General features: G+C 39.6%; 1 protein-coding gene across 1 annotated transcript; it reads left to right on the top strand.

Annotated features, from left to right (window-relative positions):
• Positions 1-4,386: 4,386 nt before the first annotated feature.
• Positions 4,387-21,913, top strand: LOC143041461 (uncharacterized). The gene is made up of 10 exons (XM_076213358.1): positions 4,387-4,518; positions 8,606-8,705; positions 8,835-8,973; positions 9,935-10,053; positions 10,230-10,367; positions 12,920-13,048; positions 15,788-15,958; positions 18,438-18,671; positions 18,857-19,087; positions 20,927-21,913. Exons 2-10 carry the CDS (start codon positions 8,613-8,615, stop codon positions 21,758-21,760), a joined length of 2,088 nt encoding a protein of 695 aa, XP_076069473.1. The 5' UTR covers positions 4,387-4,518; positions 8,606-8,612; the 3' UTR covers positions 21,761-21,913.
• Positions 21,914-22,862: the final 949 nt, after the last annotated feature.

Genomic DNA, 22,862 nt, shown 5'->3' with positions numbered 1-22,862 from the left:
CTAAATAAAAAACTGGATCTTGTCTTGAGAAGAAAAAAAAATCCAAAACGAAATCTCATAAGACCCTCATTATACCAAATGATAGCTATAATTGAGCCCCATAGTACATTATGAAAATTCAAGGAGACCATTTGGTAAAAAAAAAAGAGACGATATGTAGAGAAACAGAAAAACAAATTTCTGGAAGCCAAGTGGACAGACACTAAACATCCGGAGACCAAATGTCTGGGGATCAAATGTCTAGAGACCAAGAAGTTAACTGAAATGGAATTATTTGTACACATTTATCACGCAATCAAAAACATTACCGCATGGCTGTTGTAACTTCGTAATAAAATGAAAACAAACAAAACAGAATAACAACAAGATAAACTGGACTATAGACATTAAGTCTAGTGAAAGTATTAAGATCTAGAGCAGCTAACAAGTTTAGCGAAACGTATATGAACAATATGACTAGCAAAACTTCCATCAACAATTCATCTAGAATGATTAAACTAAGATAAACAACAGGACTAGATAAGCAACAATAACACTTGGGAAGTCGACAACCAAAGGTATGAACTAAGTTGGGAGATTCTACTTGTGCCCTCTCCTCGTGGTAAGCGCGGAGACAACCAAAAGGTATGAACTAAGTTGGGAGATTCTACTTGTGCCCTCTCCTCGTGGTAAGCGCGGATCCATTCTTAAACCCAAGCACAGTGCGAACGCCATCAGAAATTCCGGGATTGACTGATGGCGTTCGCACTGTGCTTGGGCGCAGGGATATTCTTGGAAAACACACAAGAGTCCATCTCCGTGAAGCTTCCCCCCACCTCCATCTTCTCGGCCGAATTAATCGCCATTCGGGAAGCCATTAAAATAGTTCTCGCTCTTCCCCATCCGCCAGCTTGCATCACCGTGCTCTCAGATTCAAGAGCCAGCCTTAAGGCACTTCAGAGCTGTCATTGCGACTCGCAACCAGACATTTTGCAAGAAATACTGCACCTCACTGCTGAGGCCTCCAACAAAGATATTCAGATAAGATATCAATGGGTTCCCTCACATGTGGGGTTGCACGGTAATGAAAAGGCGGATGGGGCAGCTAAGAAGGGCGCCCTGGCGCCTGAGGAGGACATGATTTCCATCAAATTCACGGTCAGCGACGCCCTGCACAAGATCAACAGAGCCATCTGGGAGACCTGGAAGGCAGACTTCACCGCCACTGCCATCGCTCGGGGATGGCCGACAACAACCTGTCACGGAGGAAAAACCCCGACCTTCCCCTCTGTACCCCCTTATATGTTAGCCATGATATCCAGAATAAGGGTAAATCATTGGCGAACCAAATTTCTAAATCTTCTCTGTACCTGTGGCAGTGAACAGGTCTCTTTCAATCACTGCCTTTTCGTTTGCAGACAGTTCAGGGACCATTTTAAAGTTTTAAGAAATCTCTTCGGATATCCCTCCACCGCCCTAGACCAATTGAGGGCAAACAGCACATCAGACGCCGGAAAATCTCAAATAATCCTGGCTGCTGCCAGCCTAATCTGCTCTTCCCCCGTGGGAGGCCTACTATGACCCCCTCCAGCCGGGTCAAATATCACAAAATTCCGCACTCCGGTAAATAAATAAATATAAAATTGAATTAATAAATAAATAAGATATTACGGCCATAGAAGCAATTAAAGACAGTCCTGAAATCGGCTAGCTCCGCAGGGACTAAAATTATAAAAAAAAAAAAAAACGCCATCACTTCTCCAAACACATAGTCGGAGCTAACTTGCACACCTCTTGCTCAAATGGATTCACACGGCAAAGTCTCAGAATGGACAATACTCAACTGTTTAGACCTTTTCTGTTGCCGCAAGGGACGACCTGCCAGTGAAGTTGAGGTGAAATCTGAAGTTGTCACTGATCAGCCGGGAAACCATTGCCTCCCTGCCATTTCTGGAAATGGCCCTGAGTTGATTGACCTTATCCCTGTCAGCCCAGCACAGTATCTTGACAAGGATATGTCACTCTTGATTTCTCCCAGTAAGTGTCCACATTCAGCTATGTTGTCTTCGGCGAATGGTCTTCCCATTATGCATAGCACGCCGACTCGCCCCTGCCCTTCGAGAGTTGAGCCTATCCTTTGCCAGAACCCAGATTTAATCCAGGTGTGCCCTCGGATTTCACCACTACCACACACTCATGTGGTGTCGCTTGGCCAACAAGCCTCTGGCAATCCAGAAGAGGAAACTGGAACCGGCGTACCCCTTTCTCCTTCGCTGCCTTTCCCTCGAGATCCGGGTTCGGCTCCTGACCTCGCCATCTTCTCCCATGAGGGCACGTCGTCATCATTATATCTGACGTGCAACGAGTCAGTAGGATCTATTACAGGTGACTGGAAGGATGCATCTATAGAGAATTACATTACGTTAAATGAAATCGGTCGGGGTGGATTCTCGAAGGCTGTACTTGTTTCCCACTGTGACACTGGGGCCATGGGCGTTGCCAAGATCCCGAACCTACGAGGTGCGTCTTCGTTTTGGGTTCATGTGGAGATCCAGGCCCTCTCCAAGTTGCGTCACCCCAACATCATCCGCCTCCTTGATGTTGCCAGCGACGGTTTCTTCCCTGTAATCATCACCGAGTACTGCTCGGGTGGGAGCCTGGATCGTTTGATTGCCGACCAGATCCGGGATCTCGCACCGGACTGGGGCACGCGTGTCCTTTCTTACTTCCAGCAGATCCTGTCCGCTGTCACCTTTCTCCACTGCAACGACCACGTCCACCTCGACCTTAAGACAGACAATGTCGTCCTCGACGCTTCACGAAAACAAGTGAAGCTTATCGACTTCGGATTTGCGACCAAGACTCGTGTCAACACCAAGATGATCTACAAGGCATACGGGACGATGTGGTACATGGCACCTGAGGTCTTGGATAAGTCACATCACCCCTATTCTGGCGGGAAGGCTGATGTCTGGAGTCTCGGCTGTCTGCTCTACGAACTCTGCAACCTTCGCGTCCCCTACTATGAGTCTTTGGGTGATGACAACTTCGAAGAATATAAAAAGTATTACCTCATGCGTTGCAAATACGGTCGTCCTGCTGTAGACGTCGTCTTCTCGAAGACGTTTGGCAACGTGCAACAGTTGTCGCTGAAGACTTTGCTTTGGCAGATGTTGGATCCCAACCCTTCAACCAGAGCTGATATCTTCCTCGTCAATGAATCCTCACGTTTTGTGAATGTGCCAGCTCTAATGTCCAAGTTGGTCGGTAACAAAATGCGTCACAGTAAGTGAGGCATATATTGTGAGTGAATTTTGTTACTGATGTAATTTTAACAGGTGTACAATGTTTGCGACTCGTTTTTTTAATAAAGTTTGAAAATTATATTTCTATTGCTACCCTTGTTGCCATCAATATTTTACTATTCATTCTAAAACCAAAAATGACTGGATAACAGTCACGCATTATGTATTTAGCTAAATCAAGGTTGAAAATCATCATGATGTTGGAAATCTCTGTCCATTCCAAACTTCTGGCCATGGTGAATCACATCATTATTTTGACTATAATATACTGTACACATGTATGAAATATCCTGTCCGATCTTCGGTTATATTCCTGGGAGCAGTGGTACAAAGAATATTGTACCACTCGTACTACGAACGCCATAGCAAAACACAGTAATAAAAAATACTAAATTCTTAAGTTTGTTGTTCTATAATGTAGAGCAGTGCTAAAAAAGTAATTTTAGTCTTCTATTACTTTTCCCTTATGAGTCTTATGACCTGGACTGTTCTCAAATGTGCACTTTAATTTTTCTTCATATATGTTTCATTCTGCTTCTTTTAATTGGTACAGTTTCCGGCAATGTAACCGGAATCCTAAGAATTACAAATGTCACATTTAACTTGTTTTAAAGATCTCCCATTTCATTCGCTTTCTTTGTTTTTCGATCTTCTTCATTTCCAGACTAAACCTAGATTCCTCCAGAGGATAGTTTCACATTTTTCTGTTTACTAATTCCTTCTTTGAAAAAGACACCAGTCAATTCATATAAATACGAATCACACTTTGCTGCCAAAATCATATGAACTACCCAGTAGTAGTTACATTTCTGATTACTGTAAGGATTTTTTTTTATTACATAAACATTGCAACCATCTTACGGTTGATACATAATATGGTAAAATACACATGCACGATACAAGTACAATAAAACTCCCAAGTCAATCCTATGTCATGATGAGCAATCCACATATATTTTTATGAATCAGGAGAATAATCGTGAATGTACAAAATTCCACTTACCTAGCGTCAATATCATCATGAATGTGCGCTGCAAATAATATACTATAGATATTTTATTATGTGTAACTGTGCATCCCGTAATAATCAGACTACCGTACCACTAGTGGTGCCATCTGGTGGTTCTCGCACGAACTTCCTACCAAAACACACGTGTAAATTGTAAACTTACGGAGTTCTAGTCGTAAAGCTATAGTTGGACGGAAGACCTCGGTTTACCAAGAACAAAAACATGTAAGAACATTTAATGTTAATATGGTATTTTAAAGGCATTAACATAGGAAAAGGAGAATAGAATAGTGGAGGACATTCCAAACAATTGAGTACTGGACTGATGTTACTGCATATGGAATACAAATCAATTGCAAGGATTATGTTCATATACTTACTATACATAATGATAAATGTGTTAAGTACTTCTATAACACATGAGTGTACTACTATTGGAGTTATTTTGTAATGCACTACTGTCTTTGTTTCGACAGAATTTCCCGAATTGTATAAGAAAAAGAGCAACGCTCATTGGTACTATGATTGGGTCCCACCTCCTATTCTGTAATTTTCAAACACGTCAGGATTTCTTGCTTGTATTTTTTGAAAGATTTTTTGTTAAGTTTATTCACATACTTAAACTGTCACAAATAAATTACTGAGCCAATCATTGCTTATGAGTTATGGGCATATTCTGCAGGCCAGGAGGAAGTGGGCATTATAATAATAATAGGCCCATCCACTTGCAGATGCCAGTCATTACAGTTTTTCTGAGCAAACTCATATGCACCTTTTTCTAATCAAACTCGTATGCACCCACCCAACCCATTAAAAAAAGTTAAATGAAAAAATAATTAGATAAAATAAACAATGGGATAGTTGACTCATCATGATTGAATTCTGTAGTTGTTATCTTCAACTTCCCTGATGGTAGCGGTTACATCGTCATCCTATGGAAATTATCTTGTGAGTGGGATCAATATCAGCCTTAGCCCTTACTCCTAAATTAACAGGATAAATGTTGGACATGTCATCACACTTTGGAGCAACCTGTCTCAAAATATAATTCAGACTAAAGATCAGTAATCCTCCAAGAAATCTTGTTGATTTTCAGATCTAAGAGCAGTTCAAGATGCAATTAGGGAAATGCATTTTTGAAATCGGCATAGACAGCAAGCATATCAGTTGAAACTTTTATCAATACACTATTAGAAGACCAAGTGTTCGGCTATTCTGGTCATTTTGAGTGGGTGTCAGTTACTAACTCCCCATGTACTGTACTGTCAGTACTGTTTATGGGTAGTGGAGTAGTTTAAGTATTTCTCTAGAAGTGCACATCAATGTGATATAGCAATAAATATTGATTTTGTAAATTGTGATACGTATAAATTTTTCTTGGCTGAAATCAACAAAAATAAAACCCTTGCTAATAAAATCAAATGGAGCTGCGACAATAGGTTTGAGACACCACATTGTCGTCTGTCCAGTTCTGTTAATGGCAGTTTGACAATGGCATTGATGTGTACCTGGTGTTCTCCCACTCCAAGTCGTGTCACCATGCTACATATTTTTAAAACTGCTAAAGAGCTGAGTTTCGAGCTTCAAGCTATGAAACTCCCTTACACCCCATTGTCCAATTTATGCCAAAACCAACTGTCAACATCCCTTATGACCTCTAGATTTACAGGTACCACATTACTAAATGCAGGTTACGTCAGGTAGGTTAGTTTAGACAAACTTATCGTACATTAATTTCTTCAGCCTCCATATATCAAAACAAAGATGGCATCTCGAGCATTGTGGCTCCACTTATTAGTGGATTGCTTTTAGCAATTTATTGCCATAAATTTCCACCAGGGAAAACACTGATGTAATGTAATATATAAAATTATTTAATATTCTATTGCTATATGATGTAGGTGTATACTTCCAAATATGTACCATAGTTTTAGCCATTCTGTGATTATTTTGCACTGTCACCATGTCTATATAGTGAAAAATTAATTTTACATTTATCTAAAGTCTGTTGGGACCAGTGACGTACATACTTTTGATCGTCCTGCAAGATGGACAGCAGAACTGTTGATTTTCTAAAACTTAATCACCCTCTCTTCCATCAGAAGGTGCAACACTGAGGGGCTAACACTCTTCAGACTGGACCTAAGATCTCTATTAACTTTAGTTATATTTCTTGCACCTTTTCATTCATGGAAAGCTGATAACCAGCAACTGTTCCCCTCCTACTACTACTATCATCTGGTGAAAAGGAAATGGTCCCATACTAATACGACACTGACAACAGTCCAAAAATTCTTCCCAGAAAAATCCCTGGAAAGGCGTGAGGACTGTTGTCAGGCACTGTGGGTTTTCCACTTAGTTAAACTCAAGCCAGTAATTATTATTACTATATTTCTATTTTTATTTCCATTACTACTATTTGTATGCCAGAAGGCTTCTCTCCCTTTGGAAGTGAGGTAGCCAGCCAAGGCACCCACCCTCAGCCCATCCCACACCCATATGAAAAAAAAAAAAAAAAAAAAAAAAAAAAAAAAAAATATATATATATATATATATATATATATATATATATATATATATATATATATATATATATATATATATAAGCTCTTTGTGGATAAAAGGCCATTCCTATCCCCAATCCACTGCCTGCAATACAGCAAGAAACAGCACATCCGCATCAGGGCCCAGCAGCTGAAGATGTTTTACCCACACTGCTTCATTTACATGTCAACCCTCCCACCTTATTCCCTTATGAGAAAACCAAAAATAGATCCCTTTGGGCTGCATCAGTTTATCATCCATTCACATCTATTCTCCACACACATCCATCTTCTGCTCTGCCTCTATCTTACTCAGCAGACATTCCCCTTTTAACCAAGGCTCCCCTCACTGCATCCATCCATCCATCCCATTTTTGGTCTTTTCCTCAAGTTCGCTCCATCCACCTCTGCCTTTCATACTCTTTATGCTAGTCTTTCTTCACATATTCTTTCCATATGCCCACAACATCCAAATATTCTTTGATCAACCCTATCTGCTAACTCCCTTTCCAACCACACACTCTGCTTCACCTCATTTCTCTATAGCACCAGTAATGTGCTACCCATAATATTGTATTCCTGTGGAACTTTACCAGCTTCAGTTTGTTGCAAGTCCTCTTCTTGTCTTTCTTATAGGATCAGGTTTTATAAACTTCATGCTGTCTTAACCAGGGATTTTTTTTTTTTTCTTCTTCTTCCAGAGCCATTTTTCATTTTGTTTTTAATTTCACCAGAGCCATTTTTTTAAATTACCAGAGCCATTTTTGATACTTCCAGAGCCATGTTTTTGCAGGTTCGATTTCCTTCAAACTATTGGAAGGCTAACTCATTACTCATGTGCATGAGGGTGGAAATGCACGACAAGCCTTGCAGTACACCGTTAGAGTACCATCACTGCCCCGATCCACTTCAAGCCAATCCAGGTTCCATGAGCGTATAGTAGATTCATGGTTTTCTGGTTTTTGTTTTCCTTGGCCCTTGCCCGTAGAGTTTGAATTAGGCTTTGCTGGTCCAGAAGCGGTTCCTGCCATCAAAACACTCTCCCTTGATTCTGAAAAGACTGAATCTGAGGGCAAACCATCTTCACTCATCTTCACTCGCTTCACTAGAAATCGCTCCATGATGTACGATCATCGAAAGTAGCACAATAGTCATGTAGAGTCTAGTCAACATGTACTAGTATATGCGCACATGCAGCTGATATGAAGATAGGCTAGGTAAGCCATTGAATTCTAGCAGCTATACCGCGTACACATACGTACGTTCATCAACAAATTAAAGTTGATTGATGCGTTGCGTTTATGATATTGATTGATAATGCAATGATTGATCACGGTTAAGTTGTGTTTGCTCTGATCCTTTCATCAATGGTGATGGGATTCAGCGATTGCCAAATGATGGATAATGCATGAAAAACATTGAATCTTGCCGCGGGAGTGATTTTTTTGTGGGGGATCACTCCCGCTATTGGATTTGGGAGAGCAACATTGGAAATTTCCCGAGCGAAATCGCTCGTCACTCTTGTGTATTTTTTTTCGCTGGTCTTAACTGATTCTCTCCCTGAACATGTTGGCAGTGCTGCTGTTGTTAATATTTATGTTTGAGTCACAGATAAGAAAGCTGGAAAAAAGTATTATCCATCAAATTGTTTTTCTTTCAAAACTACAAATATGTGCCTCTTTCCAATCCTTATCTTCAACCAATCTCATCTCGTTTATTAAGGTAAAATATTGTAAGTAATTTTGCATATATTTCTGTTGTTCACACAGCATCAAAATGGGGAAGACCATGAAGAGATCAAAAAAGAAAGGTGGCAGTGCCTTTGTGAGGTCCAACAACTGTATGAATCCAGATAGAAAGAAAGATGAGGTAATTCATATATTAGGTAGAGTTTGTCTTGAATACTCTGAAAATAGTTTTATATGCTCATTTGATATTCCTATGCATGTTAATCTACACATTATTTATTTTATTTTATTTTTTTCTTATATTTTCAAGGTGAATTTAAAAGGGGCACCATTTGCTCGTGATAAAGCAACAATCAAGCGCTTGCAGATGTACCGTACTGGAAAGGCAAAAAGAAACAAGTTTGGAAAAATCATCAAGGAAGCTATCTTTCAGAACAAACTTGCACCTGGTACTGATTTGTTTTTGTATAAGTTGGTTGCTAATAGATATCAAATATTCATTTGACATTATTTCAAATAATTAATTCCCACTGATACATGGTTCGTGTGGAGGGTTGAATAGCTCTTAGCCTGCTCTTGCTTTACATGCAAGTAATCTGAGTTCTGAATCCCAGGGGGGATATGAGAAGTAGGTGCTAATAGTACATACATACATATACCAAGGCTTTTTCCCCCTTACAAGGGAGGTAGCCAAAAAGGGAAAGGCATAAAATCATTTCCACCCATTCCATCCCCGAATACACTCCACACCCCTCCACCCTCCCTCTTATCTGAGCACCTCCTGGATGACGGGTCATCCCTGCACCTTGTCCACTGCCCTGGTGCTAATAGTAAAGTAGAAATATATACTCACTCCCTGAATTTGCAATCTGTCAGATTTGCCTTGTACAGGTAGCACACGTGATTCCAATCCAGTGCCTTCCTACACACCACTTGCACACACTATCCAAACATATCCTATCATGTCTGGGTATAGATAGTGAATACATGTGTGGCAGATTGGAATACAGTGAGTCCTCCTTATATGTTAATTCTTTATCCGGTAAATTCACAGTAATGGTATTTGGTAATTACTACCCTCGATTCTATTTACGGTAAGAAAAATTCACAGATACGGTATCCACTCATGTTTTGGAGGTAAAATTAAATATTTTGAAGAGGAAAGAGCAGGGAGAAGGTACGTCTCATAAATCGAAACTTGGGCTCAGTATATGTTAATTTAAATTTGTGGTAAGGTTTTCAGGAATGCATATGTACCATATAATGAGGACTCACTGTACACCCTTGTCCCAAGGGTGTACAGATCGACAGGCTTCATCTAACTATGGTTCTTGTTGAGGAGCAGATCATCTTTTTTTAGCTTCAAGTATTGAGTAAATGTTTACACTTGTTCATTTCTGTTTATTTTAGGTACACAAGCCCGAGTAGAACCAAATCAGAGATGGTTCGGAAATAGCAAAGTTATTGGCCAGAAAGCCTTACAAAAATTTCAAGATGAAATGGGAAAAGTGTTGAAGGACCCATATCAGGTTAGTTTTATTCTGCACCTTTTGTTTTTATTTTACAAGTTTGTGAGCATTCATAAGGTTGAAGGAACTTTGTGTTGATTTAACTTGAAGAAACTTTGTTAATGTAACTTGTTAATGTTAAAGTCAATATAACTTGAAGGAACTTTGTGTTAATGTAAATTTCTTTACCTCAACAGGTGGTGATGCGACAGACAACACTACCTATATCCTTGTTGGAGGCTAAAGCAAAGAATGCAAGAGTACACATTCTTGATACTGAATCTTTTGAGAGTGTCTTTGGTGCAAAAAAGACGCGGAAAAAGCCGAATTTAAAAGTAAGGTTGAGTGAAGCTGGAGAAGTTTTTGTTTCATAATTTAAGGAAAATGTCCAAGGTTTCATATCTGTGATGTAAATATTTCAAAATTTCCTGTTAATGCGAGAAGAAAAGATGTAAAATTTTTGTAGCCATGACCAGTATGAGTAACTAATGAAGGTTAAACAATCAGTCTGTTGCCCCGATCTTTTGATAGAGACTTGCAGTCCTGAGGAATCTCGCCACAATCACCAAGTTAGCTCATGGGTCATTCATTCAAAAGATTTTGTGGACTTGCCTGCCATTCTGAAATAAGTGCAGGGCAGTGGAAGAGAATTATTCAGTCATCTACATGGTGATGGTATCTGGAGCACCAGTGTCTGATCCCAGCCTAATTTCTTGGCACTTTTTCAATAAAGCAGCCTTTCTATGGATTTACTGTGTTCTGCTGCATTGCCTCTGACCCAGGGCAGTGGGCAGGATACAGGGAATTCCCTCGGTGAAAAAAAAAATTGTGGAGTTGTCTGGAGTGAGTGTAGGACAGTGTTGTATGATGTGATCTATATCTTCTGTGTGGTTACATGCAAAGTATGTCTGTTGTCGGACAGATTCTGCTCTGGTACACATACTATTTCAGTGCAAGATGATTATCTAAATGTAGGCATACCAGTGCTAGCAGTGCCTCTCTCTCTCTCTCTCTCTCTCTCTCTCTCTCTCTCTCTCTCTCTCTCTCTCTCTCTCTCTCTCTCTCTCTCTCTCTTTCCTCTCTCTCTCTCTCTCTCTCTCTCTCTCTCTCTCTCTCTCTCTCTCTCTCTCTCTCTCTCTTTCCTCTCTCTCTCTCTCTTTCCTCTCTCTCTCTCTCTCTCTCTCTCTCTCTCTCTCTCTCTCTCTCTCTCTCTCTCTCTCTCTCTCTCTCTCTCTCTCTCTCTCTCTCTCTTTCTCTCTCTCTCTTTCTCTCTCTCTCTTTCTCTCTCTCTCTCTCTCTCTCATATAAGAGTGGGATTTCTGGAAATGCGGATGGGTTTTGTCGGTTTATTTGTTGAACCTATTCTGATACAATTTGTGTCTGGCTGCCCAGAAGACAACTCTGAAGGTTCCAGATCTTCCTAGCTAAAATTATACATGGTGGAAAAATGGGTGTTCCCTACTAGGATCCAATGCACCCTTGGAGGTTGCCAATATGCAGGGTTTGATGCGACGACCGTTGCAGTGACCTTGGACCCAGTACTTGGGGCGACTTCGAGTTGTTTAGAATCTGCTGGCAGATATATGGGCTTAGGTCTGCTCTCATGGTCCTGAGCTTGGCTGAGAGGCTTCTTTGTTGTCTCTTCATGGTGGAGAGAAAGAAATTGTCTGACGGCGCAAGAAATCATCCGCCACTTCACATATCTCCCCTCTCTCTCTCTCTCTCTCTCTCTCTCTCTCTCTCTCTCTCTCTCTCTCTCTCTCTCTCTCTCTCTCTCTCTCTCTCTCTCTCTCTCTCTCTCTCTCTCTCTCTCTCTCTCTCTCTCTCTCTGTGTGTGTGTGTGTGTGTGTGTGTGTGTGTGTGTGAGAAATAGAGAGTATGAGTGACCATCACATGTCATTAGTAACATTACTTATTCTAGATACCTTAAGTTGTTAAAGTTTTATGTATTTGTTCTTTCCAGTTGCCCAAAAATGGTTCAGGATTTTAATTTTGTATTACATGCAAAATTTTTACATTATCAGGATTGTCTTCTAGATATCCTTGATACTGCCACACAGAAGACATAGGGCACTTTATATTATACCATCTTCCTTACTCCAGACAGCTCCACAAAACATTATTATACCATCTTCCTTACTCCAGACAGCTCCACAAAACATCTCAACTGATTTACTATTGAATTGAACCACTGGCTGTGGCCAGTTTGCTAGAGGCCATAGGTCTTCTGCAAAAGAGAACTGGGGTAATGGATTGATTGATTGGCTTGTAATCTTACTCTGCTTCCTTTATGAAGGTGAAAAGGTCATGTTAGTCATCAATACGTTATTGGCACATCCATATCTATATGTAAGGTTTAATATTATTAGAGAGCCAGTCAGTAGACCATCATTTCTTTCTGTAATTTGCTTGACCACAAACTCGAGTTCTACATTGAACATTGCAAATGATAGTGGGTGCTTGTATCTTAATTCAGACATTCCTTTGGTATGGTGTTCTATACACAAATTATTAGAATCTTCTACTTGTAATATGTCACAAAATCTGTAATGTATCATCATATGGAAGGAGTTAATTACAATAACCCTGACTTCATCTGGATGGGGTTGTACCCATAGTCAGAACAAAATTGAGATCTTATCATAAAGAGATAAAGTAGAATTCCATTAAGATACCATTTATCATAGCATAAACTAATATTTTTGTATAACATTTTGATTGTTAAATGAATTTCATGCATCTCTAGGTTTCCTTGTGTATTTCACGCATTCAATTTATGTGTATATTTTGATAAGATACCTTTGTTGATAACATGAGAACTTTAATGCTGTCTAAGCTTACAATGTCTTAATTGATAGTGTAAGCACTTGAATTCTTTCTTTTATAGATAAGTGATTTTGGTGAGTTTGCAAAACATGCGGAAGAGCAGGCGGGAAAATACGATGTTTTGAAGGATAATGATTTAGTTCAGAATGCACCTGACGCCCAAGATATGCCACCAGAATGGTTCATGAAGGTAAAGTAGCTTGTCTAGCTATCATTTTTATTTGTATATATTTTAATTGTTACTAGGCTTGATAAAGTGAGAAGGAGAACAGGGGTGGAAAGGGAGCTGGGAGATAGGGTTGATGAAAGAGTATTAGGATGGTTTCGACACATGGAAAGAATGAGTGAAGAAAGACTAGTAAAGGAGGTATGGAAGGCAGATGTGGAGGGAGTGAACATGAGGGGACGTCCTAGGATGAGATGGATGGATGGGGTGAAGGGGGCTTTGGGGAAGAGGGGAATGTCTGTTGAGGAAGGACGGGAGAGGACAGAAGACAGGGGTGAATGGAGAATGGTTGTATATGGAAAATGAGGTGGAATGGACGGGGGAATGGGGGGTGAGGTAGTGTGTGTGAGCAAAAATTTTGACGCAGCCCGAAGGGATTTCTCCCCGTCCTCTCCTTTATATGGGGGGACGGAGAGGGGGGTCGCTGATTTAATGAAGCGGCCTTGCTGTGGATGTGCTGTATCCTGCGACACTGCTTCTGACCCAGGGCAGTGGACAGGGTGCAGGGATGACCCGTCATCTAGGAGGTGTTAAGATGGGAGGGAGGGTGGAGGGGTGTGGAGTGTTTTCGGGGGTGGAATGGGTGGGAGTGATTTTGTGCCTTGTCCTTTTTGGCTACCTCCCTGCTAAGGGGGAAAAAGCCTTGGTATATGTATGTATGTAATTTTATTGTTGAATTTTATTTGTAATAATTGTTGCCTTGAACTTCACTGACCTGAAATCATATCCATTTTACTTGTAGTTAGCAATAGTCTTTGGGAAGAAACATGGATTTTTTTTTATTTATTTATTTATTATTATTTTTTTTTATTATTACTTTCTAGTGTTGGTATGGGACTATGTCTATGTTACCAGCTTGTGTTTACTACTACCTATAGTATCCCTGAGGACAAAACTAAGACTGGGATAAAAATATTGGGCAATAAATCTCGCAGTTTGGCCTGCAGGTAACCAGTAACAGGCTTTGGGCAAATGCAAAAGTTACATAGGAAAGATGTGTTGTTACCTAGGGGTTGTTATTGTGGGGCATTGTAACAGGAAGTGTTCTGTGTCCACTGTGTAATGGTTGCATCTGGGGAAGATGAATCTGTGGCCAGGCCTATTTTGTGTTGTTCTGTTTCAGTGCTGGATGGCGTCCTTAATGCAAGTATGTCAATGTGGTTCTTACCAGATGTGGGAGTCTTTTTTTTCTGTAGGTTCTTTTCCAGGGCAGTGGACAAGATGCAGGGATGACCCATCATCCAGGAGGTGCCAAGATGAGAGGGAGAGAGGAAGGTGGAGGGGAGTGGAATATGTAGGGGATGGAATGGGTGGGAGTGGAATATGTAGGGGATGGAATGGGTGGGAGTGGTTTCTATGCCTTTTTCTTTTTGGCTACCCCCCATGTAAGGGGTTGGGGGGAAAGCCTTTGGTATATGTGTGTGTGTGTGTGTGTGTATATATATATATATATATATATATATATATATATATATATATTTTTATATATATATATATTTTATATATATATATATTTTTTATATATATATATTATATATATATATATATATATATATATATATATTTTTATATATTTTTATTGTTTATACAGATATATATATTTTATATATATATATATTTTTATATATATATATATATATATATATATATATATATATATATATATATATATATATATATATATATTTTTCTGGGGTGAGGCTTCATTCTGTTATTAGGCCATCATCCCTGGCGTCTTGTGGAAGACACATAGCCTTTAGGTAACTGGCAATAGCCTCTGGATGGGTCCACAAGTCACTCAGGGAAGATGTATTTTGTTGTCATTAGATTGTTAGTGTGGGGCATTAAAGTACGAGTTGTTCTGTGTCTTCTGTGTGGTGGTTGGATCCGAGGCAGTTTGAATATGTGGTCAGGCCTATTCTGTGTTGATACTGTTTCAATATTCTCTAGTGTAATCATGGCAGTAGGGAGGGTTTTTTCTCTGGGGCTTAAGTCTATTCTGTTATTATTGACCGATTGTTCTAGTTTATTCATTAGGCTTGGATGTCCATTGCTGCTGTTTTATATTTACTGTGCCAAGTGGGCAAGATGCAGGGATGACCTGTCATCCAGGAGGAGTCTAGATAAGAGGAAGGGAAGTGGGTGGATGAATGTGGAGTATGTGGGGATGGAATGGGTGGGAGTCGTTTTTATACCTTTGTTTTTTGGCTACCTCCCTTGTCAGGGGAAAAGAGCCTTTGGTATACATATGTATGTATGAGCTATTATTGTCATTTCATCTACATAGGAGAGAACATTTGTTTAGTTCTGGTACTGGGTTTGGGAGGTCATTCGTTAAAAGATTGAACAGTGTGTATATATATTTTTTTCTAATTCTTCATTTATTTTGTAGACCCATCTTCATAAAAAGCAATTGGTTCTAATAGTAAGATGCATTAAATAGGTCTCTGTCATGAGCATTTATGCTGGATCCAGCTGCAGATTGAGGATAATTGGAGTTAGATTTACTTGTTTCATTATGTGCTTCATGTAGTAGCCTTCCTTAAAGAAAAAGAAAAAGTTTTCTCTGATGGTTGATACAATTTATATTTTTCATAGAAAAATATCTAAAAAAAATGAAGTCCGCTTTGTAAGGTTTGCTTTATAGAAAATATATTTCATTGAAATTTATTACATTAGTACTTATTTTGGATTCTGTTTCAGGTTGGAAAAAGCAAACGTATCTGGAATGAACTGTACAAAGTCATTGATTCTTCAGATGTTGTTATACAAGTATTGGATGCAAGAGACCCGCAAGGCACAAGATCAAAATTAGTGGAAAAATATATGAAGACTGAAAAGCCACATAAACACCTTATTTTTGTACTGAACAAGGTATGTTGATTTTATTTATTTTTGTGGTGGGGGAAAAGAATACTGCCACCAAGTATTTCCACTTGGATCGTAAGAGGCGAGAAGAAAGGGACGGGGAGTGGCACTAGGCATCCTTCTTCTTGTAGCCCCACAGGGGACATTCCTAAACGAAAAAATAAAAAGAATGTAAAAAAAAAAAAAAAAAAAAAGAGATACAATGATGGTGGACTGAATGGTGAGGTTATTTAATGTTTGTTTAAGAGACGGTAGAGTGCCTGAGGACTGGAGGAATGCCTGTATAGTTCCACTTTACAAGGGGACAAATGTGAGTGTAGTAGTTTCAGAGGGATCAATTTGCTAAGTGTAGTTGGGAAGGCTTATGGGAGGGTTTTGATTGAAAGGATTAGGAAAGGAACAGAGGGAGTAATTGGTGAGGAACTGTGTTGGTTCAGGAAAGGTAGGGGTTGTGTGGATCAGATTTTTGTGGTAAGACATATGTGAGAAAGCGTTAGGGAAAGGTATGGATGTTTTTTGGGCCTATATGGATTTGGAAAAGGCTTATGACAGGGTAGACAGGAAGGCACTGTGGGAGGTATTGCAGATATAAGGGACAAGAGAAAAGCTGTTAAGAGCAATCAAAAGTTTTTATGAGAGTAGTAGAGCCTGTGTTAGAATTAGGAATGGAGGGAGGGAGTGGTTTGAGGTAAAGGTGGTACTTCACCAGGGATGTGTTATGTCACCCTGGCTGTTCAATTTATACACATGGATGGGGTGGTGCAAGAGGAAAATGGAAAAAAATGGGAGATAAGCCAGTTGTTGATTGCTGATGACGCTGCACTTGTGGCAGGATCAGATGAGGGATTGAGTGTGTTAGTGACAGAGTTTGGGAAGGTGTGTGAAAGAAGTTGAAGATAAATATGGGTAAAAGTAAGGTGATGAGATGCACAAGGGGAAATTGTGGCAGCAAATCGGAAGTGAGTATTAAGGGAGAGAGACTGGAGGAAGTGGATAGCTTTAGGTACTTGGGTGTGAATGTGGCACGAAAGGGAGGAGTGGAGGTAGAATGTAAATTGAGAGAAGTGAGTAAGTGCCTTTGGGGATTAAAAAGTGTAATGAGAAATAGACATTTGGGAATGGACAGACAGCACAGTATAGGGCAGAAACATGGAACATAAGAGGGGATGAGTTTAAATGTGAGATAAAATGCCAGAGAAGCATGGTAGGAATTACTAGGATGGATAAAGTGAGAAACAAGGAAGTGACATGGAGAGCAGGGGTGTAAAGGGAGTTGGGAGATAGGGTTGATGAAAGAGTATTGGGATAGTTTGGACACATGGAAATAATAAGTGAAGAACAACTAGTAAAAGAGGTGTAGGAATGAACATGAATGGGCTACCAAGGATGAGATGGATGGATGGGGTAAAAGGGGCATTGGGAAAAAGGGTAATGTCTGTTGAGGAAGAGAGGGAGAAGACAGAAGATAGGGGTGAATGGAGAATGGTTGTGTATGGATGATGCTGGGATGCATGAAAGGGAGTGGGTGGGAGATGGGGATGAGGGAGTACAAGTGAATGATATTTTGATGCAGCCTGAAGTGATTTCTCCCCGTCTTCTCTTTTTCTGCATGAGTGTATGGAGACAGCACATCCACAGCAGCCTTGTTGTGGATGTGCTGTGTCTTGCTGCATTGCTTCTGACCCAGGGCAGTGGGCAAGATGCAAGCAAAAAGACTGTAGGAAGCAGAAATTGATGGAATGGATTAGGTGAAGGGAAAGCTGTATGCAAGAGTAATGTCTGTTGAGCAAGGAAAATAGAGTTAAAAGGATAAGAGTCAATCAAGAGTGATTGTAAATGGATGAAGAAATTATGTAACTTGAAAGGATATTTTTATGTGCTCCATATATTTCTTAATGGATAAGGGGTTGGTAGGGGAGTTGTCACATGGTAATGCAGTGGGGGGATAGACTGCCTTCATTTGTTGGGCCTTGCTGTGGAAATATTGTATTTAGTTGCCTTGCCCCTGACCCAGGCAGTGTGAGGGAGGACAGGGATAACTGCATAACCCCTCATCTATGAGGAGCCAAGATGGGAGGGACAGCAAATGGGGTTTTGGGAGGGTGTGGGATGGGTGTATGCTTTAAATCTGGAGGTAGCCAAAGTCAGAAGGCATATACCCATTCTACTCCCATCCACCACCCTTTCCTCCCTCTCGTCTTAGCTCCTCATGGATGATGGTCATCCCTGTATCCTTGCCCACAGCCCTGGGTCAGAAGCAATGCAACAAGACACAACACATCCACAGCAACGCTGCTTCACTTAATCGGTGACTCCCCCTCTTTGCCCCCTCATCATTCTGCCACCTCCCTGATAAAGGGGACAGGTATCTTGGTATATGTATGTATGTAGTTATTGTTAGCTAGTGTGGTGGCCAATTGTAATGTTTGTAATAAGAGTATAGTTTTTTATTTCATGATGTTTCAAGTACCCATATTTTTTTCAGGTCGATCTGATTCCAGTTTGGGTAACACAGAAATGGGTTGCAATCCTGAGTAGTGAATACCCCACGATGGCCTTTCATGCTTCTATAACCAACCCATTTGGTAAAGGTTCACTTATTACCCTCCTCCGACAGTTCTCGAAGTTGCACGAGGATAAGAAACAGATTAGTGTCGGGCTTATCGGATACCCAAATGTTGGAAAGAGTTCAATAATCAATACCTTGAAATCCAAGAAGGTATATTTTCCAGATGTGTTGGCCATTCCCTATATATGGGAAAAAGGCCCTTTGGTATATATATGTATATATATTTATGTATAGTTATATTAGAGGAAAGAAAATGCAACCTTTACCCAAGTTGACAATGCCATCAACCAGCTTTTACTTAGTTTGTGCAAATCATGTCTGCTTTGATCTTCCAGGTGTGTAATGTTGCCCCAATAGCTGGAGAAACCAAGGTATGGCAGTATGTGACACTGATGCAACGGATATATCTCATTGATTGCCCTGGTGTCGTTCCTCCATCACATGAAACCTCGGTAGATGTAGTACTCAAGGGAGCAGTGCGTACAGAATACTTAGAAAATCCTGAGGACTATATACCAGTCGTGTTAGAAAGAGTCAGGCATGACTATGTCAAAAAGACTTATAAGGTAAGTAAGATGACCCGTCATCCAGGATGTGCTCTCTTATCTTGGCTCCTGGATGAGGGGTCATCCCTGCATCTTGCCCAAGAAACATGTCTTAAAATGTTTCACTTTCACTGAATAGAATTTAATATTTGCAAATACAGTAATAAAAAAGCTATTCAAATGGATTGGGTTAAGAATGAACAAAAATGGACCCTATTCTTAACCCTAGATTGGTGGAGCGGGGCCAATTGGATACACACTTTTCGCGCTTAAATTTTCGCGGGCTTTTTTGTCCACAATAATGCCTATGTGGTAACTTTTATTGTTTGAGTTATCAGTAATTATTATATTTTTTCTTTTAAGGGTGTTTTTACCCCATCTGGATACATAATATAGCCCCTATAAGGTAGTGTGTATCCGATTGGTCCAGTTCCTACCGGATATGCTACGCTTGTGGACGTCAGATGGGAAAAGTCAAATCATTATATATCTTCACATGGTAGCTTAGAAACAAAAATTTTGTATTGTATAGGTAGAAAAAAATACTATAATTGTATACACAACTCTATAATAGAGAAGGAATTGTCATTATATAGTTTTTTCAATTTCATTTTAGGTTGTCGAAACCAAAAATGAAACGTACTATATACTACACTGAAGATGAGTTAGCACAGCATGTAAACTCTCATGAGTTTCAACATGGTTGTGATAATACGTCGGTGACAATAAATGAAAGTAATAATATAACCATCGTGACTAAATGAGGGTTCTAGGACAGAGGGCCAAGGTGGCACAGTGCTCGCAATATCACCTATTTATATTTTTTGCGTCGCCAGAGACATTTATTGAATGCTTAGAAGGTCCTCATAGGGATTTGAGTGCTGTCATTACATCCTGTCTTCCCCTCCCCCTCTAAATTCCACATCCGGTTACCTCCTCTCCCTCAGTGCATAGGCCTACGCACCAATCCCCCCCCTCCCCCTCTCACACTCCACTTCCGTCTCTATGTAAGTGCAATTTCATACAAAGAATATATGTTTCACATAGAAACACAATTTCATAAAAGAAAAATAAGTACATGCATTATTTTTACACATTACACATAAAAATTCATTTCCAAAATCACCCATATTCATTTAGTCATGACGAAGTTTTTTTTGTACAATTGAGGTTTTAAAGGTTTTGTATGAGATGAATGGACATATGTAGGTCATTGTTATAATGTTTTTTTTACCAAGTTCCTCTTATATTAGGCTCAGGAACACGTAATCTCAATCCTTTGATTTTCTGTCAAAGTTTTTTTCAATTGTTCATAGTTGTCATTTTTTATTTTGGAATTACGTTAATTTTGTATTAGCAAGACTCTACGAACCCTATATTTATATTATAGTAACTTTAAATGGACAAAAAACACACGCATATATTTTATTTTAATTTTTTATTCTGTGTATCTTTTTGGATACAGTGGTCACGGGAATCGCCAGCGCGCGCCACCTCCACCAATCTAGGGTTAATGGAGCACTTCAAATTACATGGCTGTTGCTATCTTCTTTGTAAGGAGGGAGATGCCTTTTGGTATATAGATAGGTTATGAAACTGGGAGTTATATTTTGTATTTTCATCATAATATGTTTCAATATATGAGAAGAATACAGTAGAAGTATTTAAAATTAAATCAGAATGAAAGATCATAATTTGCACTAGAAACCTAAATTATGAATGATACCTTAGTTCAGTTTGAATTAATTTTAGTTTTAATGGGAGGACAACCTTAAATATTTTAGTTGTTCAAACTGTGGGTATTTAGAACATTATTACATTGTAGAGTATTAAAATTGTGTGTTTCTTTACTTTTTGTAGATTGAGGAATGGATTAGTCCAAATGATTTCTTGGAGAAAGTTGCAAGAAGATCAGGTAAGCTTAGAAAAGGTGGTGAGCCAGATTTAAATATCGTTTCAAGGATGATTCTGAATGATTGGCAGCGTGGGAAGCTCCCATACTTTGTGGCCCCACCAGGCCATGATTCAGGAGCATTTGAGGAGTTGAAGTCAAAGGAGAATGCTGCAATGGCCGAGGGAGTTGCAAAAGAGCTGCAGATTGAAGAAGAAGAGCTTCAGAAAACTTTCAACTCGCAGTTTGATGTAATGGGAGTTAAACAAAATTTGTCCAAGATTACTCTAACTGTAGAGTATTCAGAAGAGGATGAAAAGCCAATGGAACCAATTGATGGTGATTTTAATGAATCTGATGAGGAGGAGGAGGAATGTGAAAATGTTGAAAACACTAAAGCACAAACAGAAAATGAAGGTCAGGTAGAAGATAAAGTTGATATAGCTGATCATGAAAATGAGAAAGTTGACAAGCTTATAAACACAAGTGCTGGTAATTTTGAAGTTAGTACTGTGAAGACCACAAATACAGGAAAGTTTGAAGTTAGTACAGCTAAATCATTTAGAAAGAAAGGTGAAAAGAGAAGAGATGATGATGATGAAGAGGAAGTTGTAAAACTAACATCCAAACAGCGGAGAAGAATAGAGAGAGAACAGAAAAGGAAGAAGACTGGAAGTAACTTCTATGAAGTGACCAATGTCAAGAACAGAAATAGAAATAAAATCAAGCCAGTAGATACAAGCTTAGGAATGCGAGGTCATAGGAAGGCAGGAAATCAAGGTCATAGAAAGAAAGGGAAATAATAGTGGAGAATGTTGCATCTCTATTTTTGTTAACTATATCATTGGATTGTGAATATATCTTAAAGAATAATATCTACTGGGTACACACGTTATCACAATAAATTATTGTATTATGGAGATATATAGGATAATAAAAGGTCATCTCTTGCAAAATAGTAGTTTTATTTTCAGGGTTGATGGAAACTGCTATATTTGGTTATAGCTAAGGTGAACTAGTAGTAAAAGAAGTGTTTACAGTTTGGAAATTATTACTTTAGTAAGAATGGCTTTTGAAGGTGGGGCTTCGACAAAGATGTGTTATGTTGCCTCGTTGCTCAATTTATACATAGATTGGGTGGTGTGCGAGGTAAATGCAAGGGTAATGGGTCGGGGATTGGAGATGATTAAAGAAAATGGAGAAAAGTGGGACATGAGCCAGTTGTTGTTTGCTGATGACATTGCATTTGTGGCAGGATCAGAGGAGGGATTGAGGAAGTTAGTGACTTGAGTTTGGGAAGGTGTGTGAAAGAAGGAAGTTGAAAATAAATGTGGGTAAAAGTAAGGTGACGAGATGTACAAGGGGAGAAAGTGGCAGCAGACTGGAAGTGAGTATTAAGGAAGAGAGACTGGAGGAAGTAGATGGGTTTAGATACTTGGGTACAAATGTGGTGGAAAAGGGAGGAGTGGAGGTAGAATGTAGATTGAGAGAAGCAAGTAAATGTCTTGGGAGATTAAAAAGAGTAATGAGTAATAGACATTTGGGAATGGATGCTAAGAGATTGTATGAAGGAGTGATTGTGCTGACAGCACTGTATGGGGTAGAAACATGGAACATAGGAGTTTGAAAGAGTGAGATGAGGTGCCTGAGAAGTATGATGGGGGTTACTAGGCTGGATAAAGTGAGACACGAGGAGGAAAACGGTGGTGGAAAGGGAGTTGGGAGATAGGGTTGATGAAAGAGTATTGGGATGGTTTGAACACATGGAAAGAATGAGTGAAGGCAGAGGTGGAAGGAGGGGACACCAAGGATGAGATGGATGGATGGGCTAAAAGGGGCATTGGGAAAGCGGAATGTCTGTGGAGGGAAGACTGGAGAAGACAGAAGATAGGGATGAATGGAGAC

The sequence above is a fragment of the Oratosquilla oratoria genome, chromosome 31 (genome assembly GCF_046742065.1).
Source record: "Oratosquilla oratoria isolate Oo_2021 chromosome 31, ASM4674206v1, whole genome shotgun sequence".
Taxonomy (NCBI): Eukaryota; Metazoa; Arthropoda; class Malacostraca; order Stomatopoda; family Squillidae; genus Oratosquilla; species Oratosquilla oratoria.
This window is presented reverse-complemented; position numbering and strand designations above follow the sequence as displayed.

Bases quoted from the DNA above. Each gene is read 5' to 3' on its own strand.
- LOC143041461 (XM_076213358.1), top strand. From the start codon at position 8,613: ATGGGGAAGACCATGAAGAGATCAAAAAAGAAAGGTGGCAGTGCCTTT. The intron at 10,054-10,229 runs GTTAGTTTTATT...TTACCTCAACAG, and splicing joins TGTTGAAGGACCCATATCAG to GTGGTGATGCGACAGACAAC. The intron at 18,672-18,856 runs GTATATTTTCCA...TTGATCTTCCAG, and splicing joins ATACCTTGAAATCCAAGAAG to GTGTGTAATGTTGCCCCAAT.